The sequence below is a fragment of the Camelus bactrianus genome, chromosome 33, assembly GCF_048773025.1.
Source record: "Camelus bactrianus isolate YW-2024 breed Bactrian camel chromosome 33, ASM4877302v1, whole genome shotgun sequence".
NCBI lineage: Eukaryota > Metazoa > Chordata > Mammalia > Artiodactyla > Camelidae > Camelus > Camelus bactrianus.
Window position 1 is genome coordinate 21,689,125 of NC_133571.1, and position 27,383 is coordinate 21,716,507.

General features: G+C 46.4%; 2 protein-coding genes and 1 non-coding gene across 9 annotated transcripts in view; 1 reads left to right on the forward strand and 2 right to left on the reverse strand.

Annotated features, from left to right (window-relative positions):
- The window catches only part of NFRKB (nuclear factor related to kappaB binding protein), a 29,132-nt gene extending 23,875 nt beyond the window's left edge, over positions 1-5,257 (reverse strand). For all 3 annotated transcript variants that reach the window (XM_074356917.1, XM_074356916.1, XM_074356915.1), the window contains exons 1-3: positions 5,126-5,257; positions 2,716-2,871; positions 99-300 (exon numbers count right to left, since the gene is read on the reverse strand). In XM_074356917.1, coding sequence (XP_074213018.1) covers positions 99-300; positions 2,716-2,850 — 337 coding nt within the window. In that variant the 5' untranslated portion in view covers positions 2,851-2,871; positions 5,126-5,257. The remainder of the gene's footprint in view (positions 1-98; positions 301-2,715; positions 2,872-5,125) is intronic.
- Positions 5,258-6,183: 926 nt separating this feature from the next.
- The window catches only part of PRDM10 (PR/SET domain 10), a 74,348-nt gene continuing 53,148 nt past the window's right edge, over positions 6,184-27,383 (reverse strand). For 3 of the 5 annotated variants that reach the window (XM_045518733.2, XM_010957866.3, XM_074357176.1), the window contains exons 14-23: positions 26,638-26,793; positions 21,986-22,165; positions 20,986-21,096; positions 19,786-19,986; positions 19,017-19,160; positions 18,164-18,334; positions 16,785-16,925; positions 14,323-14,479; positions 11,210-11,313; positions 6,184-9,160 (exon numbers count right to left, since the gene is read on the reverse strand). In XM_045518733.2, coding sequence (XP_045374689.2) covers positions 8,963-9,160; positions 11,210-11,313; positions 14,323-14,479; positions 16,785-16,925; positions 18,164-18,334; positions 19,017-19,160; positions 19,786-19,986; positions 20,986-21,096; positions 21,986-22,165; positions 26,638-26,793 — 1,563 coding nt within the window. In that variant the 3' untranslated portion in view covers positions 6,184-8,962. Of the gene's footprint in view, positions 9,161-11,209; positions 11,314-14,322; positions 14,480-16,784; positions 16,926-18,031; positions 18,335-19,016; positions 19,161-19,785; positions 19,987-20,985; positions 21,097-21,985; positions 22,166-26,637; positions 26,794-27,383 lie in introns of those variants that run through there. The other 2 variants (XM_074357177.1, XR_006725830.2) reach the window with 2 other exon arrangements.
- LOC123617671 (U6 spliceosomal RNA) lies at positions 23,144-23,250 on the forward strand. Its single transcript, XR_006725842.1, has one exon. It is a non-coding gene; the product is annotated as a U6 spliceosomal RNA (small nuclear RNA).

The window sequence follows — 27,383 nt, forward strand, 5'->3', positions numbered from 1 at the left end:
AAACCGCTCCGGATCGGTGTCTGTGCATGAGAACAAAGTGTAACTGGGTGTGTTCCCACCCTCCACCCCTCTCAAAAAGAGAATTCTCTGCTACACACCTCGGAAAAGCTTCTGTGCAATGTGCAGAGGGTTCCCAAAGCGGAAGTTCTCCCCACTGAACAGGGCGAGGATGAGCTGGTTTTGCTGCTGGATTCCATCTTCAGGAAAGTGGGGCAGAAACTGCTGGAGGTGCTCACGCTGACAGTCACTTAGGACTTCCCGCCACGTTGAGAGACTGACCACATCAAAGAATATCTCAGGCTGGAGAATCAGGAAAAGCAGGAGGAAAGTAAATAAGAAAAAATTTAAGTTTTTCAGTTTTTCGTACATAAGTGGTAAAACATACACGACATAAAATTTACCATTTTGTCCATTACTGCACGTACGGTTGGTTCAGCGGCATTAAGCGCTCTCACACTGTTGGGCAACCATCACTATCATCCAGGTTTTCACATTTTTTTAAACAAACTAAAATTCCATTGATCTTTACTCAACTCTCAAAACTTAAGAGATTAGTAAAGATTACATGTAAGCCACACTCTTACCCTCAACAGTAAATAACAACAGGAAAATGAGCCCAGCAGATACAAGTCCATGTGGAAACCAGTTCTGCTGACAAGGGTTAAGATGGAGGACACCTTGGTTCAGCTTAAAATGAGTGGCAGAAAAAGTCAACACGGCAGGAGAGAAGTTGGGCAGCCGAGGACACCTGCTGAGTTTACTGTCACTGCTTCACTCTCAGCAATCACGTGCGGGACACCTGCGAGCCGAGGGCTCAGATGCACTAGCGCACAGGCTGACTGGAGGAAGGAAGAACAGTTAAACAAGCCATCACAATGCAGTTTACCTGTAAGTACACAGGAGAAGCACACATCCCAGAGAACACCTTCCAGACGGAGTAACATTTAAGACAGCAAGGGATAAGGAAAGGGAAAAACATGCTGAGGCAGGAGGGTTAAAAATCCAGAGCAAAGCCATAAAAAGAGAAGAATTAACACACAACAAAGGAGAGCAACCACCTGTGGAGGGAATGGAGGGGGAGGAGACGGGGAGGGGTCCGGGGCTTGAGCGGTACTGGTGGCATTCTATTTCTCAAACCAAGTGGTGGCTACATGGGTATTTCATTACTGCTTAAGCTGTACGTATGTGCATCATGTGTGCTACCTTCCAATTTTTAATTAAAAGAAGAGTTTAGGCAACATTTGGCTAGCACAACGACAGGGAGCAAAAGGGAAGCAGCAGACGGTGAGGAGGAGCAAGGGAGCTGGACACATGCTGAGTACTCGTGACTCCTCCTAAGAGCACCAAGGGGACACTGAGGGGTTTAAGCAGGAGACAACCCAGAAATCCAACCACCTACCAGGCTTGTCAGCAGCACACATGCAACAAAGCACCTCTGGCTCCCTGCTCATCCAAGACCTTCCCTTGCAAACCTATTTCTGCACATGACTTTATTCCTGGCATCTCAGTGTCTGGCACAAAGTAGGGACTTAAATAAGTGTTTACTGACTGAATGAATGACATACAGAGATTTACTTGAAAGAGTGTGCAAAGAAAACATGGATGGGAAAGCTATATACCAATTTCAGTAGCTGTTACTTCAGGTGGGAGAGAGACTAAGATGAGGGCAAAATTTCATCTACAATGTTTAACACACCATGAAAGAAAAACCTGAACCAGTTATGACTAAATGAAATTACCCAAAATTGAATGATGCACAGATGTTTGCTGCATGATACTCTACACCTATCTGTATGTTTGAACTACGGCCAAATAAATAAGATAAATAAATGCACGATTTAGGGAGGGAGGGTATAGCTCAGTGATAGAGTGCATGCCTAGCATGCACAAGGTCCTGGGTTCAATCCCCAGTATCTCCATTAAAAATAAATAAATAAACCTAATTACCTCCCCTCCCAAAAATTTTTTTAAAAATAAATTAATGCAAGATTTAGGGGGAGGGTATAGCTCAGTGGTAGAGTGTGTGCTTAGCATACATGAGGTTCTGAGTTCAACACCCCGTACCTCCATTTAAATAAATAAATAAATAAATAAATAAATAAATAAATAAATAAATAAATAAATAAATAAATAAATAAATAAAATTACCTCCCCTTCCAAAAAAAATTATAACAAATACAGGATTTAGCATACCCAGTGCCTTGTACATAATAAGCACCTATTAATGGCAGCCACCTTAATAACAATGATGCCCGCACAGCTGTCTGCCATGATCAAAAGCACACTGATATGCTATCCCAGGGCCCATACTATTAACTGACTAGACGGCTGCTTACCTTATGGACAGAGATAATATGTTTGGGCTTTGTTTCCTGATTCGCAACGTAAGTGAGCATTCTAAGATAAACATATATATAATTCTGCCCTTAAGTATAAAACTTCTTGTTAATTGCTGAAAATCATCCTATTAAAATATGCCTTATGCCCCATTATCAAGTTAACATGTTATTAAACATACAACAGGATGTAGCTTACACTTTCTTCCTTAGTCAGAGTATTAAATAGACTCTACACTTTAAAAAAAAAAGAGAGAGATCATTTGGGCTACAATGTAGAAAATTAAACAGAAGGGAGTACAAAGGACTGAAAAGTTGCCGAGTGTGGAAAAGGCTAAGAACAACAGTTAGAGAGAAGAGTGTCGATGTCACTACTCACATCCTCCAGAAGGTCCTCCGGCAGGCTCACCCTGGTGCCCCCCAGGAGGCAGTCCTCCATGATCCGCGTGCCATGGCCATCCCCACACGGGCCCAGTTCCAAGGGGTCCGTCAGCATGTGGTCCAAGGAATCCATTGCTTATGTTCCACGGGTAACCTAGACAAAAAAAAATGCAGTCACACCTTGAGACAGAAAGGCAGAAATCCCAGGGATCTGATTGACGTCAAAAAATATTCTGGACCAGAATACTGGATCTCAAATCCATTCTCACACCTTATTCTCACACCCTAACTACAGCTCAACGGCTCGCCTGCCCTTCTACCACTGAATCCTCCTCTGAATTTCAGATCTTTTCTAGGAGGATCTCTCGCTACTCAGAATGCTTCTACAGTAACTCCCAAATGTATAAAATTTCTTATGCCTTCATTTTACACACAAACAAAATGAGACTCAAAGATTAAATGATCAATACATCAGAGTCCGTAATTTAGACTTCCCAGGCCAATAATCTACTATAACACAATTTATTTAATACTGTAGAGTTCTGTTTTAGCAATTAATTCTTTGTTGTTCCTTCACAAAAGAAAATTCAATGAAAATCCACATAGACTAGTAAAGTCCAGACAGTAACACTACATTACTTAACGAGGGTATTCTAAGTGCCAGGCCTTTAGTATACCTCATTCAATCCTTACAAGCGTGCAAGACAGGGGTATTACATCTATTACAGACAGGAAAACCCAGGACCAAAGTAGATAAGTAACTTGCCTAACCCCAAAGGTAGGACTGAAACTCAGGTCTGCATGATGGCAAACCCATGTTCTTAACATATGCACAATACCTCCTGGATAAACTCTCAATTTAAATCAGGAAAAAGAAGTACCTTAATAGGACTTTATTCATCCACATAAACTCTGGAGGCTCCAAGACCTGACACCGACAGCCAGCAAAGTCAGTGGCCAACCCCTCTTTAGTTGGTCCATTTGATATTTATAACCATGTAAATGTGAGGATATTTTTCTCCCTCCTGTAATAACTGAACACTGCTGACCACCTTTAGAAAAGTGCACATGAAGATACTTTCAGAGAACAGCTCATAAAGCTGAGACCACAGGATTGAACAAAGTTAACAGGCCCACAGGGAGCTGCTACTCAATCTCTCTACAAACATGCTAAATCCATTCTCTATCTCTGATTCCTACCAAATGGAAAGCAAAAAAAAAAAGATTTAACAGTTAAAACACCAAACTTCTAGCCTGATCTCAGGGACCTTGGGCAAATCTTACCTCACCAGGTGTCAATCTCCTTATCTATAAGATGAAGAGGAGCTGGACCAGGTCCTCTCTACTGTTATTTCCAATCCTAGAATCATACAATGAATAATCTCCAGGTGGATGCATTCGTATAACTTAACGTAGTCACCTAACGACATCTCATACTGAAACTCTCAAATGATAAAGGGCAGACCTGTAATAACTATTGCTAAAATAAGCACCTTTCCACTAATTATTTCAAGTTATCTGGAAGAGACGTCAGATCTAAGTAAAGATACAGCAGAAAGATGAGTGTTCAAAGCAGCTGCACAGCCCCCAAGCCACTGGGCACCATCACCCTTCAGCACATGGTGAACTGCGCATCCTGAATACTCCTGGTGCCTAAATGACTGAAGCAGGTGAGAAAGCATGTGACATTCGCAGTTAACAAAACTTAAAAAAAGAAAAATGTAGATGCAACTTGATGCTCAGAATAAAGCCCGCTGAACAGAACTGGCACAGAATAGGTTAACAGCTGCAAAGCCAGTGCTCTACCTGATTCTTAGGACGAACACCTGTTCCACAACTTGCTCCCAAGTTTCTTCAACTAAGGTGGATGTGTAGCTAAATTTAACCTATTGGAGTGTCAACCTTTGCCCTGCTACAATTCTGAAGAGGACCTCAAAATACAAAAATCAGACAGCAGCCAAAGGGTTGGAACCCCGGAAGCCGAGGATTTCTAAGTCTTGTGGCGGCCTGGACCTCATTAGCAGACCAGGAAGGCCTCCCCCAATGGCCTCTCCTCTGCACCGGGGATAACCTTCCTTCTGGACCCTCCCCAACGCAGAAGCTAACACCCCGGGTCCTTCCGGAACAACCGCCGGCTCCAAATCGGTCGCCCCTGCTGCACAGCCCACCCAGCCAGCCCCGCCCGGGCCCAAGGCCCAGGTCCGCCCCCCTGAACTGCACCTCCGCGCCCGCGGCCCCTCCCCCACACCGCGCCTAACCCTAACCCCCACCCAGCGGGCCCCCGGCTCCCGCCGGCTCCCCTGCCCCGCGCCCCCGGGGACAGCGACCCTCGGAGACCCACCGCTTGCTCCCTCCCTCCGCTCCCCGGAAACACTTTGACCCTTCCGGCGCCCCTGGCCCGCACTTACCCGCGCCGCGGGCGCGGGTCTCCTCACCCGCGGCGCTTCTCGGCCCGTGGGCTCCCGGACGCGCTCGCTCCCGCAAGGCGTCTGGGTGCGTGCACGCTCCGGGCGCGGGCGGCGGAAGAGGCGGGGCTGCGCGGGGCGGGGCTTGGGGGCGCCGGGGGCGGGGCATGTGGGGCGGAGCCTAGAGCTGCAGAAACCCGCTTGGCTGAGGCTTGGGATGCAGTGTGCAGTTATCCTGTTGGTTTCACCTGGTTTAGAAGCTCTCGGAGGGCAAAGACGGTGTCGCTAGTCTTTACCCGGCCGCGAATTGAGGCTCCGGAGCCCAAGAGTGAGTGAGTGAATGCAATTTTATTAACTAACGTTTGCAGAGCGCATACCCTGCTCCAGGCACTATGCTGAGTACTTTCCACCCAGTATGATACCACAGCTGGGTGCACTATTAGTTCCCATTTTGCGGTTTCTTGAGTTTCATAGAGGAGAATGCGGACCTAAGCCTGTGCCCACCACCCACCCCCAGCCCCAGCATAGCCCATTTCTCTCTTGTGGCCCTGGACCCTCGCGGTCTGGAAATAAAGTACAGACATCGAAGAAATATATGTTAAATCAAGCTCAATAGCCTTCCTCTTGTTGAGAATCTAGGGCCCTTTCTTCTTCATTAATTTTTACTTAGAACAGCTTCAAACCGCTTATTCCACAACTACTGCCAACCAGCCATGCAGAGACCATCAGTTCTCTAGATTGGATGAAAATACGTCAAACTGGTGAGCCAAACTAATGTTCCTCCCTTGTTGGAAAATAGTGGTTTCCCAATAAAGACCAATCTCTGTTCCCCTGCTGGCTGCGTGCCTGCCCCTAGTTCCCGTGAGACTGTTGGGAGGGGTCTCAAATTAGAAACCATCAAGTGCAAGGACAGAGGAACATCATTCCACAGTTGTCATCTATAAATTCCCTTACCTTGCGTCTCTGACCACACCAGACTCAAAACAAGTAAGTTGTAACATAAAAAAAAAAGTAATGATTTCAGTACCTCTTGTACCTTGTACACATACAAACAAGGAATGTGTTTATTAAAAAAAATATTTATTAATTTTTACACCTGCTGAGTAGCACAAGACTATTAACACTATAACTCACTGAATGTACAATAAATGTTCACATTTAAATAACAGGATAGGGTCAACATTTTCAACCTGTGGGTCAGCTTTAGCTTCTCATGAAGTGCTTTTTAGCCCTACGTATCTTAAGTTTTTTGAAAGGATAATTCCAAGTCAGAAAACAATTCAAGAAGATCAAAACAATAGGTTTTTCCAGAATTTTACATGATGAAATGTCTATTTATGTGGGCACAAATCAAACAATAAAAATGTAAAATCTATATGTAACCTCCAAAATTTTCACACCACGCTGATTTAAGTCTACAGTGCCAATGTGTTTTAGGAGAGGCCACAACATAGACGTTGGCTACACACATTTTTTTCCAAATTGGGTCTTTAGATGGCTTATAATCTTCCATCTCTTCAAATCCAAGTCCTTTCGAGAATCTGTTACCTTAGAATAGATGTGCAGAATACCTGATCTTAAAGCAATGTTGTTTGGCTTGACTGCCACACCTGCATCTCTGGTTGACAACATACCAGTTAGTTTTAATTAGCATCTTTACTTACTCCACATAAGGACAAAAAACAAAAAGGGAGAAAAAAAGAACTTAGAGGGGAAAGAAACAGATGTCCTTCCACAATATTTTTTTGTCTTCTGTGTATTTTAAAACTTGAAATAACTGGCATAAAATGAACATTCCATTCAGTGATAGTTTTCAATGTTAATCAATAAGTTATTCCTGAGGGGAGGGAGGTACCTTGCTGGTTCAAATTTAAAAAGACCCAACAGGGCCAGATTTAAGTTATAAAAACTAAACTGGACCTTTGGGAAAGTCTAATATTCTTCACCTAGCAAGTCTTTCTAGACTGGACACTAGGATATTTATAATCAATGCATTGTAGGACTTTGGGACTCAAAATCTCTATATTGTGACACAGAGTCAATATTTTCTATTGAAAACGTCAGCATTAAGTCTTTGTTACCAAAGATATAGAGTGCATTTTCATTTTCTACACAATTACCAAGTAACTCTCAAGTTCTCTTAGTGCCTGAGTTTTCAGGGATAACTAAATGAACAAGGTCCCAAAAATAAAGTGCAAAATCTACACATTAGTAAAGTTACTTCAATAGAATTGTTTGCTTTTCAGAAAGGTGTCTTCACCACAAAGAAGTTACTATACTTCTTAATTTACAGAACCAGTTTTTACCCAGAAATGTAAATAAAATAAATCAGTTAACTTCATTTGAAACTGAAGGTAGGTAGGTCTTTCCGTTCTGGAGTGATAAATTCTATCATGCCATAATTATTCTAAAAATGTATTAGTATGTCACAAAGAGGTGTTAAAATACATACTGATTTCTGCAAAGTTTTGTGTGTACCACTGGAATGTACAGTAAAAAGAAGGGGAATATCTTCCCCCACTGAATTCAGACCTAACAGGACTCCCAAACAGGAATACAAATGAGAAAAACCATCATTGAGGCAGATTTTTCTCCCTCTCCCAACTGACTGTGCAATGTTAAGACTGGATTTCTTCCAGATCCCTTATAGTTACCTTAACATATTATAAATGGTCCCCACATTTTTATTTTCCCCTTAGATGTGAAGTTGCTCATCTTACCAAAAGGCCCAGATGAGTAGCAATATGTTTTAAAGTTAAAAGTGTTAAAAAAAAAAATGAGGACCACCTTTCTACCCAACCTTAAAGAATGTTCATTTTAAGACAGCATTAGAAGTACTAAAATACACTGAATGCACAAGCGAGGGTTGACTATATAGCTGGTAAGAGCGGAAATTCACCCTTCACCAATGACGGGTAAGTGGGTCCTGCAGAACGGGCAGGACATGGTCTCAGTGCTTCTTAGTCTCTCAGTACAATTGTTTTAGTAATTTTTCTTGGTACCGTTATCTCCACTGTCTTCTCCATACAAGCACAACCAGCGGGTGGGAGGCCAAGCTTGCACGTGGAAGTTTAAAATCTGCTGACATCAAGCGACCTTTTCTCGTACAGGGAGTCCACAGTCATGGAGTCATAACAGGAGACTGAGCAGAACACAAGGTTCCAGCCTAACCTGCTGAGGGCCAGCGTCTGTGGAAAGCACCACCAACAGCCCAACAACCGCTTTCTAAAAAAGGCAAGTTTAAAAAAACATCAGCAGTAAGAAAAATTGAGATGACAGCTTGTCCTTCAGACCGTCACTGCCAAACCTTTGTTTCATCATTTTAATTTTCATATTCAATAGACTCCCTCTGTTAAATGACTGAAATGCAAACAAGATGAAGCAGTCCTGACCTAGCACACGCCCATAAGATGCCCCTTCTCCTTTGGAGCCGTGGCTTGGAATCAAGAAGTCCAGTGGCCATGGACTTGGCACATCCCTTCTCCACCTTTGGCACAAACACGATACACCACTTAATATTTCCACAAAGGAAAAGTAAGGCTTATCCATGTGTTGAAAAACCAACTCAAGAGCAAGGCAAAGTTTCTCCGTCTTGAAATCTACTTTCCCCTGAAAGATCTCCATTCCGTGGCAGAAACTGCTAGGCTTTGGAGAGTCAGTTTGGTAAAGGTGACCTTGATAAAACAAGCCCCAGGGTATGTATGAGCATCAAAACCGTGATTTCCAAACTCTTGAGTGAATGATAAATCTGAAAAAGGAGTTCTAAGTGTCAGAAGCTTCCAAACTGATGAATGAGAAAAGACATGATGTGACTGCTTGATTCTGGCTCAAGGATGGAAGTTAAGGTTTAGAGATGTGCACTTCGCTGCTCCCATTCCCATTGGTGGTGGTTGTAATGATGTACTGTGTGGGCTGCTGGCTGGTGGTCTGGGGGTCCAAGTCACTGTGCGCAGCTGGCTGAACCTGGACCCCCCCGGAGAGAGCAGTAGCTTGCTTCTCCTCCAATTCTGGTTGACTTTCTGATAACACGTAATGACCCTAGAGCAGGGGGAAGAAAAAGATCTTTAGAAATCTAAGGCCTAAAGGTCAGGGTCGGGGACGGGGAGGAGGAAGAAGGAATATGCAAAGAAATGTTACAAGGGGAACCAAAATAAGTACCTATGGGAGATGCTTCACCCACGTCCTTCAGAAAGGATGGGTCAGTCATAAACACAAGCCATCAAGGTAATTTAAGACAGCATCCTAGTAGTCCTACCAAGTGATACAGTGAGGAACTTCAGGTACAGAAATTTACATCATGATGGTAACCTACCTGGCAAAGGAAATGTGTTATTGTGCTGTCCCTAAGAATTTAGAAATTCATAAAATAAGGTCACTATCTTTCAATGAATGTTTAATACAAAGTGGATCAAAGAAGAGATATTTCAAGTCTCCTTGAAGAGGCAGAAAGGCCCCCAAGTCAAGATCAAAGGTTCTCAGACTTCAGAATTTCAAAGGTCAGCAAAATTAAATAATCCGTATTCCCAAATTTTATTTTCCCCAAGTAGAATCATTTTTTAAACGCTACTGTCAAGTGAGACATTTCAACACTCAAAAGCATAGTAAGACACAATCTTAGAATAAAGCCATTTGCGTTGAATAAAGTCAATTTTATGAAAACATACATTGTCTTAATTTTCCCTCTGATCATGAAAATGCCTCCATGGACCTACAGCCAGCTCTGTCTCTCTGTCGGCATCTTCAAAGAGAGAATGTGTCCATCAGAAGGAGGGCTGGCTAGCGGCATAGGCTGAGAAACAAAGAAGTCACGGAGGAAAACTAAGGCAGTAGCCTTGCCTAGTGCTGTCCAGAGAGAAAGCCACAGCCAGACACCCATTTGGTTTATCTCAGGCTGGATGTTCTGAGTCTGTGCTCATCAAGCAACTCTCTGATCAGGGTTTCACTTCCCGTGTGAGTCTTTAGCAGGAGGGGGCTGGTTCTCTACCTGGAGTCCATGGATGCCTAGGTGGTCCAGAGGTGGCCTTCAGAGAAGCCATGAACAAAACTGTACATTAAATTTGTATGTATGTGTGCCGCGGCAGGGAGGAGGGAACATCCTCGGCTATATAATGGGTTCCCGGCCAGAAAAGGGTAAACAGTCAGTGAGTCCCACAGAGAGTGAAAATCTCACTGATCATGCCAATGAGACTACTCATTTTACATTAGTTGTTGTTTTCACTGACAACAGTGTTACTCTGGATGTATACGTCTCTCTTAAGCCTAATTAATGTGAATTAAGTCTAGTTAATTAAATCTACTTAATGTGAATCAAGTCTAGTTAATGTGCGCTGAAAAATTGGTAAGCACTCAGTACGCTTTGAAAAAAAAAACAAAACAAAAAAACAGGCCACTAGACTGCCCTGCTACTCTTTGAGGCCTCTTGGGAAATAGTCTTCCTCTGGGAACATCTCAGTATCCCTAGCCACTAAAGAGTATTTTTCTTAATTTAAATTTACAGACTCTGTCTTCTAACAACTTAGAGGCAGAGTGAAGATAAAAACAAGAGGTAGCAGACACTGACCTGCCTAACCTAAACATAACAAGATAATTTATGGCTATGTTTTTCACCCTGGGGTGGGTGGACTGTTTAAAATAACATAAAAGAGTTTCATAATAGAGTCATTATCTTATTCTCCCGCAACTCAGTTGAGGACCAGTAGTCATCAAGACTCATCTACTTTCCAAGAAGCACATGAAAAGGTGGCCAGTTACCGATACGTAGCTACACGTCTATGGAGGTTCATTACAGTTATTAACAAAGTAGATCTTTATTGAGCATTTGCTGTAGCCCAGCCTCCTGTGCAAGGCACTGAGGGTAAAGAGAACAAGACCAAGACCTAGCTTTCAAGGCATTCATTGCCCACTGGGAAAAGACAGGCAGTGAACCAATAATTAAAATAAACTGTGCTATAATGTAGCACCACAAGGTCTAACAGGAATACAGAGGAGGCACTTCTGACTCAGGAAAAGCCTGGGAGAAGAAGGCAGGGGAAGGCGAGGGTGGTGCAGTGCGGTGAACAGGGAAACCCTGCAAGCAGGGCAGCTTACCGGAGTAACCGCCTTCACTTGGCCGGTGGTGACAGGAGTTGCCACGCCACTGTCTGTGATCACAAACTGACCTGGGGGAAGTGTCATCATCTGAATCTCAGATGCTGAAAAACAGGAAACAGCCACAGTTCAGGGGTCTTAGATTTTACTACAAGTTGTGGAAACAGATACCTAACCAGTGACCACATTCCCCATTGAGTCATTTCCATGGGTCTGCTTGCTCTTAGCGTCTTATGTGGATTTAATTCCTTGATACAGTGAAAGCACCTCTGACTGAGATTTGATCATACGAGGTTAGTAGAGAGTTACCAAAGTCAGAAACAATCAATGCATCTCCTCCAAACGTGGCTTTGGAATATCCACAAAGACAAATATCCGAAATTTTAAAACCTTGGGATAAGTTACAAAGACTTACCTGTTAGCTCAATATTTTTATCTTTTATATTCACATTTGAATAGTGGCACAATGTATCCACTACTGCCTAGCAATCACTAGTTAGTCTAACATGAATTTTATCTCACTACTGCATTATTAAAGATGATTAACAACAGAGTTCACCCTAGCACCCAGCTGACAGTCTCTAAATAATATTCTCTACTAAAAGGAACTAGAGCTTCTTGGGGAAATGACTGATTCCAGACCTGGGGCAGAAAATGTGTCAGGTGAGCCTGGAATATGGTGTCATACCAGCATGTAAGACATTATAAAAAGCTGCAGGGTCATGTGGAGAAGATACAGGGGCCAATGTGAAGATGTTCCCATTAGACAAAGATGGGGTGACCTGAGCATCAACCAGGATGGCGGCTGCAATGGTTTGAACCACGTCAGGTGTGTAGAGGTCCATGCGTACCCAGCGATATTGAGACACACACACACCCGTCATTGGTCACCCCGGGTAACACTAGCAAACAACCCACTGTTTTGAAAACTGGTAAATAAAGGAGATGAGCTGAGTACTTAAAGCATCTATCCCAGCGTTCCTGTACAGACCGTACCTCAGAGTAACCTGATAAGATAAAATGGTTCTTTTTGTTTTGTTTTATGAGGGGGAGGTAATTAGGTTTATTCATTTATTTCTGCTTGGAGGAGGTACTGGGGATTGAAACCAGGACCTCTTGTGTGCTGGGCATGCACTCTACCACTTGAGCTATACCCTTCCCCGATAAAACTGTTTTTTACAGAGGTTTTCTAGCAATAAGTGAATAAAGAACGAAAGACTCAGAATACGACAGCTCTGTGATCCCTAGTGAAACAGTGGAGCAAAGGGAAAGGGGGCCAGGCAAACATTAGGTGTCTCCTGGTGGAGGCACACACCGCCAGCTGTGGAGTGTCTCGGGGGGAGAGGACTGAGTCTGAATCTGATCAAGCCTCTGGTCTCATTGCCAGCCTACAGGAAACACAAGGGACAGAGGAACAGCATCTCAAATGACAATACAGGGATGTCAACAACAAAATCCAGAATGTGGGGACCTCTACTGGACAAATGACCCAGTTTCTTTAACACATAAATTGGAACTTGAGAGAAAGAGAGAGAGAGAGAGAGAAAGCACATATATTAAAAGAAACTCAAAAGATGTAATTACAATGTATGGCCGTTATTTGGAACCCAATTTGAAAAACTGACTATTAAAAAAACATTTACAAGACAATCATGGAAATATGAACACTGGAACACTGGATATTTGATGGTAGTAAAGAAGTACTGTCATTTATTTTGAGGTGTGATACCAGCACTAGAGTTGTGTTTTGTTTAAAAAAAAAAGAAAGAAAGAAAAAGCACAGCTCCGTGGGAAAGAATGGCAGCAGGTCGACGTCAGCCAGGACTGGCCACGAGCTGAAAACCGCTGAAGCTGGATGATGGGTGCAGGGCGTTCATGACACTTCTATTTATGTGCATTTTAAACTTTTTCCCTAACAAAAAACTTCAGCTTCAGATCTTGTCATCAGGTGAGAATGCTGGTTCTTACTAGTTTTCCCATGGCTGTCGGCATCATTCCACTCCTCTCACAGGAATTAAACTGAGTATAAATGTCAGTCTGCTTACCAGGACTCCACCAGGGCTTCTCAGGAGTGGGGGACCTTCCTTGACAGGAAGGAGACTCAGCTGTCATTGTGGCCACCCGAATTTAAGAGAATAGATTGTGAAAATAACGAAACGGTAGCGTTTGAGCCTATCTCCGTGCTAAAGCCACCTAACACAGCCGAAGACCGATCACAACAGAGAGGGGCCCCAAAGAAGACATCCGTGGTGGGAGAAAGATCAACACAGCCCATTCCTCCTTGTCCCTACTGCCAAGCTGCCACTCCTGCTCCTCCCACATCATCAGTGATGAAGGTCTCCTATTTTCCAGCTCGTGCCCAAGGCGGTTGTCCCCACCAAGATTCGCCTGGTCTGACTTTTGGCAGCCAGCCTAAACTGCTCCCGGTAGCACTAACCTCAGGGTTTGAAATCAACTACTCATTCATCTATCTCTGAGATGATGGTCTCTTTGAGCCCAAAACACCCTCATTAGGAGGGGCAGCTGGTTTACAGTGTGAACTCTGGAGCCAGGTTGCCTGGGTTCCAGTCCTCCCTTCACTAGCTCTGTTCCTTGGACAAATTACTGTGTGAAGTGCAAGTGACAACTGTACTTACGTGGGAGGTTGCTGTGAATACTGGATGTGAGATAGATGTGGTTTAGAATCATCCCTGGCACATAGTAAGAGCTTAAGGAAAGCTGGCTAACCTTATTGTGTGGTGTTACACGAACGTCAGTGTTAACCTTCTGTATTTGCAGCATCTAGCACAGGGGTGGACGTACAGGCATCGATAGATACGGGTGGAACAGGTGAATCATTACCACTAACATACCTACCTCCACCTATTCTACTATTTAAACCACCTGCCTCCAGCAATATTCCCGATGTCTCCAGAAAACGTCCCATCGGGGCGGCCCCGAGACCAGACGCCGCCTTGAATTTTGTGGTGAAACTCATTTCAAGTACATGCTCTACAGAGTGTAGAAAATGACCAATGACCCTTTCATCCGGAACGTTGATCATAAAGCTGATGGAATTCCGCCCCGGGGCTGCAGACTCCCCACCCGTGCCCTGGGGCACCCCCCTCACTTACAGTAGCCACGGAAGGAATTCCAGGTGTTGGGGAGGTACGTGTGCTGGACGGTGGAGCCCTGGGGCTGGCCCTGCGCCGAGGAGCCGCCCGGGATGTGTGCGGGGCTGAGCCCCTGCTGAGACGGCTGCGGGGAGGGGCTCAGCGGCTGCCCCGCCACCTAGAAAGAGCAGGAGTGGGGCCTGGTGAACTCTTGAGTAACCCAAGAAAACAGATCGGGCGGGCATGGAATATGACACTGGAGGTGCCGCTGCTTAGAGAGTAACGTTTTAAATAAGAACAGAATTAATGAAAAGCAATCATAACTGTGAAACCCTAATGAGTTTTCAAAGGGTGATCTACGAGAGTATCCAAAGCTTAATTTCAGTAAGTTTGTTAGAAAAGTAAATGAATGGAAGTATAATTATCTTCATGACTCGGGCTGAAAAACACGGAGAAGCCCAATAACTTGCCTGTGTCATGAAGCTAATCGAACACAACTTGAAGGGCAGCCCAGAAGTCAGAATTTCCACTGGCGTGCTCTGGAGACTCCCCCAGGGAGTTGGGGTGAACCCGGGTACACACGCCAGCCCCCAGCGGAGGGGCCCACCCCGCCTCCAGGACAAAGCCCTCGCCCCACTGTCTGCCATTCAAGCCCCCCACACTCCAGCTCCAAGCCGCCTTCCCAGCTTTGCTTCCAAACCCCATTTCCTGTCACTCCCTAACAGCGTTTATAACTACACCACAACTGCCCACCCCTGTGTCTTTACTCACAACAGAGCACATTCAGATCATGGTGCCTTCCCCAACCACCATGATAAAATCCTACCCCTCCTTCAAGAACTACTTCAAACGCCACTTCTACAGACATGTCCTTGATCCCCTGCTAAGTATCTTCCCTTCATCTGGACTCTGTAGCCTAACTTCACATCCGCATCGTCCTCAGACCCGGGCAAGGGCGCCCCCACCGGGATCTCAGCCAGCCCTTCTCCAGCTATGCCCCTCCTCCCGTGAGGCCACGTGGACTTGGAGACGGCCCTACACCCACTTCTGGGACCTGCACAAGCCTCTTCCCTGGGCCTGTCCTCCTGCAGGGGGCTTGTCACCTGGATGTGGGCTCTTCTAATGGTAATCGGGGACCTGGGACCAAGGGGGTGGCCATGGAATCGCCCCTTGCAGGGGTGCTGGTGGAGCTGAGGCACATAGGTCAGGGGTCTACGTGGTACACAAGGCCCTGTGAGGTGCAGGGTGGAGACTGGGTGAGGAGAAGGGGACGCAGGCGTGGGGAAGGCTGTCCCTGGGCCACCTCATTCTGACAAGGAATGCTGCGCCGTCTCTCCTGGCCCTCCAGCCTCAGGTTCCTTTGAGAAACTTAGAAGTATGATGCCAGTGGCTGTGGGAAGCTTGCGGCCCTTCGTGGATAGAGGCTGCCTGTCCTGGGCTGGGAGAAGTCACCAGAAACCTCACAGCCACTGAACCGTACACTAGAGGGTGGGGGGTTGGAAGGGGAGAGCAATCAGACAGCAAGCAGCAGAGCCCCCTACCCCTCCATCCCCACTACCCCAATGAATAGGAAGGCAGAGAGAGAGCATTTTTCTCCTCTGGATTTGCACAGCAATGGAGCCAGCGAAAGAGAGGAAAATCCTTTCTCCCACGTTCCCCACCCGCGCCCGGCAGCTGCCAGGGCCGTCCGAATGCACTTTCGGCAGAAAAATTTATTTAATTTTGAACTGATGCTGTCCATGTTATTTAGTTTCAATCGTCACTTTACGTATATTTCTCAGTGTTATCATTATGAAAGTACCTCGGTCAAGGAGGAAGATAGAACCGATTTACTTTATGGTGCGTGAGCTTGACTTGAAACTTGTTACTACTCAGGGTTATGGCGTGCAGGCCTTCCTGTGTGCTCTTGCCCTGGAACCTGGGAATGCCAGGGCTGGGTCCACAGGCATCCTTCATAGTTCAGAGTATGTCCTGTTTACTCGTATCCATGTGTTATGCCCCTGCTAGATTCTGAGCTCCTTGAAAGCCAGACCTTGAAAGGCTTCGTGCAGAGAGTAAGACTTTAATCAATGTTTTTTTTAATGGACGCAGCCGTGCTATCTCAGTGCTAGACTCTACCCACACGAGCACAGCACTACTCCACAGACACAGTGTCCCAAAGTTATTTTAGAAACAACCCAGCAGGGGCAGGCTCTCATGCAGCCACTGAGAACAGGAAGCCAAGGCCAGTGCTGTCTCCGGGCGATCAGAGCTCAGGGCTCCATCTGGACCGGAGAAGCTCGGCACTTAATGGAAGTGTGTCCCTGACACCAACAAAAAAATTGGAGGCAAAGTAAGACTCTTTAAAGGTCCAGAAATAATGATGTCATTTCAATAGTCAAGGAGACAACGAGGGCTGAGGATAACGTCTCCTCGCTCTTATTACGTCTTCAGGGTCCCTGAGGCCACAGTAACGCTTGGAACTAGTCCCCAGAGCAGCGTACCTGGGACGTGGGTGCAGCCGGGGCAGGCGGCTCCGTGACGTGGATGTGCTGCACCTGGATGGCGTGCTGCGTGTAGGTCTGAGGGTCATGGAGCTGGCCGACGTCCACCGTGGACTGCTGAGACTGGTGAGGGGAAGTGGCCTGCAGGGAGGAGAAAACCAGATGTGCACAGATCAAGGTGACGGGTCGGCCTTCCACGGCCTTCCTCAGCCTTCCAGAGAGAAGGTTCAGCTAAAACAAGATCCCAACAGAAGAACAGACGGGATGGCAGATCCCAAAGGGCCCACACCTAAGCCAAGCTGGCAGATGTGTGAGAGACAGTTTTCAAAACGATGCTTATTAACTGTAAGACAGCAGTGCTATTTAATTCTGGAAGAGAAGGCGACAGAGAGAACATAGCTCCTAGTGAGAGCTTGAGAATTTCTTGAGAATTAAAAATCTTTTCCCCTTAAATTTCAATTGAATTTAATGGCATTTACTTTATTAGTTAAAAGAGATAGAAGAAGAGAATTCAGCTTGTCAATATTAACCACAAGAACAGAACCTTCCTAACCTTTTATGCGGACAGACATCTTTGAAAATCTGGCTAAAGTACAGATGCTTTTTCCAAAAGAATGTACACATATGTCACATTTTACAGGCAACTCCAGGGATTCAGATTCCTCCAAAGCCCGAAATCAAGAACCCTCCCGTTAAAAACAAACAAAAACACAAGATGAAGAATGATCAATGACAGTGGCAGCTGTCAGCTTCCTGCTTTCATGTCAGGTTTAAATTTTCAGAGACCAATTCATTTCAAAGGAAAAAGTTTGTTCCTTTGTGCCCTGAGTGCACTTCCTCAGCATAATTAAGTGAAACAATAGCCCTGGGAGGATTTTTTTCTTTTAGCTCCTGAATCAGTAAGAATGAGCTACTAATTACTTGGTAGAAGGAACAGCTCTACTTCTTTGCTCTTAAGGTACTCACTGATACTCAAAATTCACGATTATTCCTTATAACCGCCCACTGATGGACGTCACTAGATGCCTGGGTAGAGGCTGATCAAACAGGCTCTTCACCAAGCAGCCAACCTGGGTGCCCGGGGCAGAGACTCGGGGGAGGCTTGGCACTGTCCTGCCACAGTGCAGGGTGACGGGACACGCTGGGGCCTAAAATTTCTGGGTTCTGTTGACAGAAATCTCTTACACTGCCGAGTCCAGAGCCCTCGACAGCTGGGGCTTTGCAAATGCCTTAGACTCCAAGCTTACGTGCACATGAGGTAGGGTTCGGGTCCAGCTCTGAAAATTGGGTGCTTTAGTTGACCCCAGCTAGGGACCCCGTACCGGCTGGTGGCAACACGCCATTCACGCAGGTAGAGGGAAAGACCCGCAGGACAGTACCGGGGCCACCTGCACCACTTGCAGCTGGATATGCTGAGGCTGCTGCAGGCCCGACGCGGACTGCGACACCGGAATGTACTGAATTCGCTGGTAGTCCCCTTGCGGTGTCCGGTAATCAGTCGTCAAGGTCTGGGACAGCTCTGTCATGGCCTGGGTGAGCAGGTCTGTTGTCTAGGGAAATCACCAAAAGCACATCAGTTGGTAAGACTGCTGCTGGTGGCTACTCCAGTGCTCTCAAATCCTACAAAAATTTGGTCTATCTCACTGGTGGGTCATGGGACCACAAATCAGCCCTGAGCTCAGACAGAAAAAAATCCAAAGTTAAGACAAGTTCATACTGTACAGCACAGGGAACTTAGTCAATATCTTGTAGTAACTTATGGTGAAAAAGAATATGAAAAGGAATAGATGTACGTTCATGTGTGACTGAAGCATGGTGCTGTACACCAGCAACTGACACAACATTGTAAACTGACTATACTTCAATAAAAATATATATACACAAAAGAAAAAAAAAGGAAATCTGATCACGTTTGAAAAAAAAGAAGATGTTGGAAGATTACCTCTAGACCCATATATACCTGTCTGTGTCGGCCCCAGGGAGCTACCCCGGAGCTTCCAACAACCTTGCGGTGAACACGCAGCACTGAAACTTCCTGCTGCTCCTTTTACGGAGAGCTTTGGGAAGCACCGACAAGGAGACCCAATGGTAAGCGTAGTGCCTCGTGTAGAAAACTGAAGGCGGGTGGGCTCCATTTGCAGCCCATGAAATAACAAAGCAGGCACAGCCTTGGCGTGGAGGCTGTGATGGGCAGGACTGCGGAGGAGACGCTGTCACGGGTCACACACTTACCACCACTGTCTCTCCAGTAGCACTGTCCGTGGTTAAGACGGCTGGAGCCGCGCTGATCACAGCCGTGGTCAGCGGGGTGTGGATGGTGTTAGGGAGCTGGGCGTACTCTGGATGCTTCTTTCGAATGTGCTGTACCATTTTGGTCTGAAGAATTGTGGCAAAAACCAAGAAGAAGGACTAGAATTAGTTGTTTTTCAGTCTTTCTCAAATGCAAACCCACCAATGGTCCTAAAGTCTTTCGTGTTATGCCTTAAAAAAAATCCAAGCGACCCTGGCTCTGCCTGCCCTTCCTGAAGTGAGACAATGGTATGAAAGGGGAAAAAGAAGAGGCTGAAATCAAAGTGAAGAGTCACGTGACCTCGCAGCATCCCCCGAGCCCACCAATACCTGCAGCACTCAATGGCAAGCACCCCAGCAAAAATGACCCTTTTCAAAAACCATCATTGAGGTTCCTATGTGGTCCCTGCCGTAAGCCTGAGCTCATACACCAGGAGCAGAGAATGTTCAAATAGGAGCACCGCCAGGGGCCAAGGGACAAGGAAACCCATCGAATGCTGACGCTCTCAGATGGCCCTACTGCCGGGGAGAGTCCGCCGTGTTCCCTTCCCACTCTGTGCTCTGGTCCCTGTTCTCAGGGAACAGCTCCTTGAGGCCCCCATCAATTCAGAAGCAGCCATCACTGCATTTGGACGAAAAGCTGTCTCCTCTTACGCAATGTTCCCGTCAACGATGCCCTTGCTTCCGACGTGGTCTGAAGCCTTCCGCATACCTTGCTGCTGTACTGTTTGGAGCAGTGAGGGCAGCAGACGGGCGGGGTGGCTATGGTGCCTGTGAGCTGGGTGTGAGTGCTCAGCATGGGGTCTGGTTCTCCAGGGCCCGCAGGGCGAAGCTTTCGAATGCTTGGCGGGAGCTCAGCCCCAGGGTGGTTCTTCAGAATGTGGGCTTTTCGCTTGCTGGCACTTTTATAAACCTGCAAATTCAAAAGCTTTGCCATGAAACAGAGTTCCACTTTCTTGCCTAAAGCAAACTAACACTTTCATTACAAGGAAATGAGAAAAAGTATGTATGTAGCCCAAAATAAAATGTGTTAACAGATACACTGAAGGATATGACACAAATTAGAATGAAGTAAGAACATGATACAAACAGGCAAGGCGTCTTCCTTGAACTTATGTATGTAAGACAGGAATAGTAAAAAATACCCTTTACCCCAGAGTTTAAGAGGTGGATATATATATAGTCACAGAAAGAACTGCTTCTCAGGCCAGTTCACCCTTTAGCCTTCCTGTGAAGCTCTCGTATGATGTATGCAGCTGGCCACGAGGTGCCAAAGACTCTTCCAAAACAGCAAGTCTAACAGCAACTAGTACCAATAGTGGTGAATCTGTCCTTAAGAAAATGTTTCTTACTTTTAGGTTGACGCTACTTAAACACAGCTTATACCTTATATAGTTGCCATCATATAAGGAAACAATCTTACAATGAAACAATAAATGGACGTTCTAGTCCTGTCTTTTCTGTGACTGAACAATAATCAAGAATGGAACAGCACCAATAGAGTATTTCACCTCAAAATGTCTTCACGTCCTCCTCACTCTTCCAGAAGCCCAAAATCTACTGTGTAGTTTAGAAGTCGGATGATAAACACTCTCACTTTAGAGCCAAGGAACTTGAAAAAAATTCATATACTAAGCTCTTGGCAATAAGCCTCTTCTTTTACAGCAAAACTCACAGAGAGAAGGAACCACAAGGAAAACAGAGTCAACTAATTCTTAGGATAGAAACTTTTGGCTTCGAGTGAGGCGACACTTCAGCCCTTTCTTGTCTGGATGGAAAACTCTGAGAGACCGGGGACCATCTGCTAAGAGAAACCACGAGATCCTAGGATGTTTATACCCGCAGAAAACAAGGTGGCCCCGGGCAGGGCTCGCACAGAGGCAGGTGTCCTCGGGCGGGCGGTTCCGTTTACCTTATCACAGTACTGACAAAAATAGTCCCGGTTGGGCTTTATGATGGGCAGAGTCAGTTCTGGCACCTCCTCTATCTTCATGTCCGGGTGCCTCTTTGATAAGTGATTTACCTAAAGGGAAAAAAGGCAAATGAGAAAAAGAGACCCCATTACAAGCTGAAGGTGAACAGATACCCGTGGTACTCGCGGCTGGAAGCTGAAATTCCTTAAGCAACGCCCCAAAACATAAGGGGTTTGGCCAGAACCAGAACGACCAAGTGCATATGACACCAGAGTGTTGACAGGAGTTAACGGTAATTCAGCAGATTGCTGCAGGTGAGCCGGCCACTGTGGAGTCACCAACAGTCTTGGACTGAAGGAAGTGCTGGTGGGACAAGGGTAATTACACCAGGAGGAATTTCTTTTGTGAATTCTCCTGATGCAAACTCGCCTTACTGAGGACAGTGAATGACACAAAGTGAGGTTCTGAATTATAAGCAACGCTCTGTGCCTTTAGCTCCTGGCAGAAACATATTCTGCAGAAACTGTCATCAAGTCAGAACAGATTGCGAGCAGAGGACTGGCTGGCTGTCCTGGTGTCCCCGCTAACTTGGTTCACATGCCCTGCCTGGATGGAAAGTTCCCTTCTCTTGCTGTGTGGTGTCTGGAAAAGAGAGGCACTGACGGGAACCATTGGTGTGGGGGGGCTGAGGGGCAGAGTTCCCACCAGAAAGTATGTCAGGAACACAGACAAAGACAGGGGAAGAAAGCACAGAGCAGAGACTGGGAAGGGTGAAGCAAAGCAGAACGAGGACTGAAAAGTGATCACAAAAGACCTCTTCCAAGAGGCCACTGGAAATGAACTGGGGCAAAGGGGGACAAGGGGAGACTGGGACAGAGAGGAGCCCCACGCGGGGAGCCGCCCGGCCAGCGGTGAAGCCCAGTGGCAGGTGTGGGGGCCAGTGTTGTGCTGAACCACGGCCCGGCAGAGGCGGCGGGCCTGGGGGCGCGGGGCACTGACCAGCATGCCGCGTCTCCGGAAGCCCATCATGCACAGACGGCACTTGAACGTGAAGCTGTCGTAGTCGGTGGAGGTGATGCGAGGCTTGAACGTCTTGGAGCGGCTGATGCGGTCGGCTTTCTTGGCCTCCCTCTCCGGGTTGTGCATCCTTTGCATGTGCTCCCGTAGTTTGTCTTTTCGCTATTTGGAGTTTTTGAGAAGGCAGAGGGGTGGGGAGGTGGGGGTAGAAACATTTTTAATTGAAGGGGTTAAAAAAACCCATACAAGTGAATAATAACACAACCCACCAGGAGGCATGGGAGCTGCTGGAGGGCTGAACACAAGGACGCAGCCACAGTGGCCGGGAATTGCCCTGTGCGCTAGCAGATGAGCGCGTCCCCGCGGGCCTTGGTTTAAAAGGACCTTTCGGTTTGAAGGCTACGCACTGATTTCTGAGAAGACTTTGCATTTATATAGAAGAGATTTCAGGGCACAAGGGGTAAGTCTGGTATTAAGAACCGCAAGACAAGTTGATAATGAATGGCAGGTAAGACTGGATTTACAGAGCTGTGTGTATACTCAGTCCCCACACATTTTAACACACATCATGACATTCCTCTAAACCCCAAATGAATTCAAGGAAGTCTCTCTCATCATACGGATTTAGATGTTCAGGCAAGCTGTCACACTGCCGGCTTTGGGTAGGGTACACGGTCTGGGTCACAGCTCTCAGTCTGATGATCTAATCTATGGTGCACGTAGATGTGACTCCACAGGGAGAAAAACGAGGCAGAGCCCATCACGAATAAAAACAAATTCCAAAAATGCCAGCTCCCTCATCCAGTGAGGCTCTGCTCTTGGACATATCATTAAACTGTTACTGGTCATATAAAGATTTTGAACCTTTCCACCAGACCAGTTCTTTCCACATTTTGGTATGGGGACTTTCCTGTAACCACTTCACTGTTCAACACATTTATTTAACAACATTTCCTGAACACCCACCAGGCATTGAGAACCATGCTAAGTTCAGAGGGGCAATGCTCAGCTCCCCACCTCCTCTCTCTTCTGCTACAGTGGATGTGACCCAACTGCTTTTCTTCCTGTCCCACCCACCCTCATCCCTGGAACTTCACAGTTCCTCACCTGCAATAAAATTTGGATTAAAAACATCGCCCTATGCTCACTTCAGCAGCACACATACTAAAATTGGAATGATACAGAGAAGATTAGCCAGGCCCCTGCAAAAAGATGACATGCACATTTGTGAAGCATTCCATATTTTTTTTTTACAATAGCCAAGACGTGGAACCAACCTAAATGTCCATCAACAGATGACTGGATAAACAAGTTATGGTATATTCATACAATGGAATACTGCTCAGTCATAGAAAAGAACAAATTAATGCCATTTGCAGCAACATGGGTGGACCCAGATATTAACATATTGAGTGAAGTAAGTCAGAGAAAGACAAATAACATATGATATCACTTACATGTGGAATCTAAAATATGACACAAGTGAACTTATTTACAAAACAGAGACAGACTCACAGATACTGAAAAGAAAATTAGTTACCAAAAAGGAGCGGGGATGGAGGGATAAATTAGGAGGCTGGGATTAGCAGATACAAAGTACTATATATAAACTAGAAAAATAACAAGGTCCTACTGTATAGCACAGGGAACTATATTCAATATCTTGTAATAACCTATAATGGAAAAGAATGTGAAAAAATATATATGTGTATAACTGAATCACTATGCTGTATAACAGAAAATAACAACATTGTAAATCAACTATACTTCAATTAAAAACAAAATACATAAAACACCGTGATAAATAACAGCATTTCTCCTTAGTCCAGATATAGCAACAAAGCTCACTGCCATCTCAGACCTCCGCTCCATTTCCACTTTTTCCTACGCATCAGTCTTCACTGATTTACCACCCCCCATTCTCCTTAAACAGACGGATCTATTTTAAATGAATCACTACTTGAATCCCAAAGCCTAATACTAATCCTGCACTGTGCTACGCATGCAGTCTGCTGAACGCCAGCTCTCCAGAAGGCCCTTCAACCCTGCCAGCTCCAAAACCAAATTCGCCTCCCCTCTCCCCTCCTGCCGCAGGCCTGTGCCTGCATCCGCAGTCCTGCCCACCTACGAGTCTCGGTTCCTCGCGGTCCACCCTCCACTCTTTCATCCAGACACACGGTCCCAACAGCTCTCCCTCAGCGCCTGTCTGGGATTCGGGCCCTTCCCCACGCCCACTGCCTGAGCCTCGGTCAGGCCGCTCCAGGATGCCCACGGGTTCACGGCACCAGAAGTCTAATCACTCGGCGGGAGAAGCTGGCTAAACCTGCTTCTGTGGCCTCGTCTCGCCACGGGCCTCTTGCCCACCCTCCATCCACCCCACCTCTCACCCTCTCTGTCTGTCTCGATGCCCCTCCCTCGGCCCTCATCCTGGCCCTGTGTCTAGCGGGCTAACTGCCCCAGCCTGTGGTGCATTCAAAAGCATCGCCCTACCCATGAAGTCTCCCCTTCACCCCAAATCAAAGGTAATCCTTTCATGACATTTTCTCCTTTTCTCTATGACAACAGCAATAACTTTTTAATGCACAGGTCTCGCTTTCCCATAAAGCTGTGAGCTCCTGAACGTCAGGGTGTCTTTACATGCACTGCCCATGTGGGGCTCCCTTAGCAGGACAGCTACGATGCAGCAGGACCAGCGCTGTGATGGGATCACGGGTAACAGGCCAGGTGGGAACCACAGGAGCAGCACTTAATCCAGTGTGAGTTGGAGGGGGGTGGACAAGAAATGCCCCACACAAAGTGACATCAGCCAGGTAGGATGACAAAAGGGCATGAAAGTTCATTTCAACAGGGGGTGGAAAGGAGAGCAAATGCGCCCAGGACAGACGGCAGGCCGGGCACAGGGCGCTCAGGACGGTACAGGGCAGCCCGAGCACAAAGCGGAGGGCACCGCAGCTTTACTCATGCCGGCTCTTGCCATGTCTTTCAGAGATAAGCACTGTGGAGCCCATCTTTGCGAAGGGCTGTTGGAAGGTCTTTCACGAAGGACACGACACCAGGTTTGTTCTCTGGAAGAATCACTGTGGTTATCGTCTGAAAATGGACTGAAGGTTTGCGGTGATTTGGTACCTTGTCCACTTGGCTCAGGGAACCACCCTGACACGGGTCTCCTTCCCAGCGTGGTCCCAGCTTGGACTCAGCCGGGAGGTGGGTCAGATGCAGAGGCGCAGGACACCCCTCCACCCTTGCTTGCCCTCTTCCCGACGGCCAGCCCTTGGCCAGCTCCACGTCCACCACCACATGCGGCGACACAGCAGCTCGCCATCAAGGGCCCCCTACACAGGGAGGTGCCTGCGTTCCCAGACCCTGGGTCAGTCCCGTTTGTCCACCCTGACCAGGGCTTCACATGGGAGACCTTTCTCTGATCCTCCAACTTGTCCTCTCAGACCCTTCTCCATCTTCTCCTGTCACTAAGTTTCTGTAAGAAATCCTACATTTCCTGTGAGAAATCCCTCATTCCACAATACTCCTGGTGGGTTTGCTTCCCTGATTGAATCCTGTCTAATATATTGGGAGAATGTAGAGGAGAAAACGAAAGCAGAAAGATTTTTTATGTGCCTTGTAGCTAAAATGATATCTGGCACAGAACAGACCATCAAAAAGTGCTGAATGAACAGGATAAAAGGCCAGCCAGCATCACAAGACAGGGATGCTTTCCGACACACTGCTATTGTTGCTGCTTTTAATTAAGAAACAGGAAAAAAAAAAAGTAGCTCCATTTATACTTTTCACACTGGAGTTCTCTACGGAGATCTAAATCATGCTACTATGTACTGCAAGTCATGGAGATGGAGATTATATTCCACAACGCACACACTGCAAAACTGAAGCCTTGACAATTACTTTCTATTTCTTTTAAGGTCTCCACATTCTATACAAATGCATCCTTTTAAAATTAGTTCTCCCCCCGAACCCACTTCTGCCTCTTTGCCAGTTTCTGTGACAGCCTGACCTGCCCTCACGTTCTGGAGTGTCTCTTGGTGACATCTCTGCAGGATCACCTGGTTTCCCAGTGAAGTGAATTTTACCATTCTCACATTTATTTGTTTAACTCTGATTCCCGAGTCTCCCGTGGGTTTTTCCTTTGCTTCCTTCTAAATTCCAGGCATGTTACTGATACTTATTACTTGTTATCTTAATCCTGGAAGTCATTAACATTCCCCAGAGTAGTCTAACCCCTCTCAACATTCCACTGTTGAATGACAGTCCTGACGCCCCAGGGCTCCATTTATCAGGCTCTTGTATTTAATAAGTGCTCAATAAAAATCTCTTGATCTGGTAGGTAAACGTACCGTCCTCTTAGGAATTCCTCGATAGCGATGTAGTTCTATTCATTATACACTTGGACTCTTGTAGGAGATGCATTACTACTCTGGGGATGTGAAGTCATTATTTTGGGAAATTAAAGTGAGCTTTCCCCTTAATTTTATTATCATAACTAAATCAACCATGAGGCACAAACTTCAAGTCCAGTCGACTCTTGGAGTGCAGGTAACAGGTGACCTGAGCAGGTGTTCACCCTCAGAGCGACAACTCCAGGGGCCCCAGAGCACCCGGCCTGCTTGCTGGTTACGTACCTTGAACTGCTTCCCGCACGTGGAACACAGGAAATCCTTGCGGTCCGAGTGCCGAAGCATGTGCAGCCGCAGCTTGTCGGGACGGCAGAAAGCCTTGTCGCACTCGGTGCACTGGTAGATCTTCTCTGAGTGGAAGCTTCGCACGTGTTTCTTTACCTGGCAGTGAAGGAGCGGCGTCAGGGCGCGGGCACCACCAACAGACGGAGGGCAGCCCCTGGACGCTAGAGGGCGCCAGACGCACGGCCGTGCACCCCGCTCACCTGGCCTGCGGACCCATCAGGGGCCAGGGCAACACCACCCCCTCACGTCTCGGAGAAACAGGCGAGGGACCACAAAGCCTTAGAAACCCCGACCCCGCCGGCCTTGAAGAGGAGGGAGAACGTGCTTGCCTGGCCCAGGCCCTGATCACATGGAACTCATTTCTCTCTCTTCTTTTTTTTTAAGATTAAAAGCAACAGTTCCTTTGGATTTAAATGAATCGTGGTAAAAATTATCTATCGGAAGACAAAAAAAAAAAATCCTTTCTCACTTTTTCCTGCCTCTAACATGTATAGAAGCAATTTAGCCCCCTGAAGTAACTGGTCCTTTTACATCACTCTATAAAATCAGGTTCTGAAGAATTAAAGACTTGAATTAGACAATATAAAATACATTACCCACTTATGAGAACAATACAACACCAGCGTCATTTCCCTTTAATTGGGATTTATCTCCTGTTTCAGATAACTTAAACAAAGGGATATAGC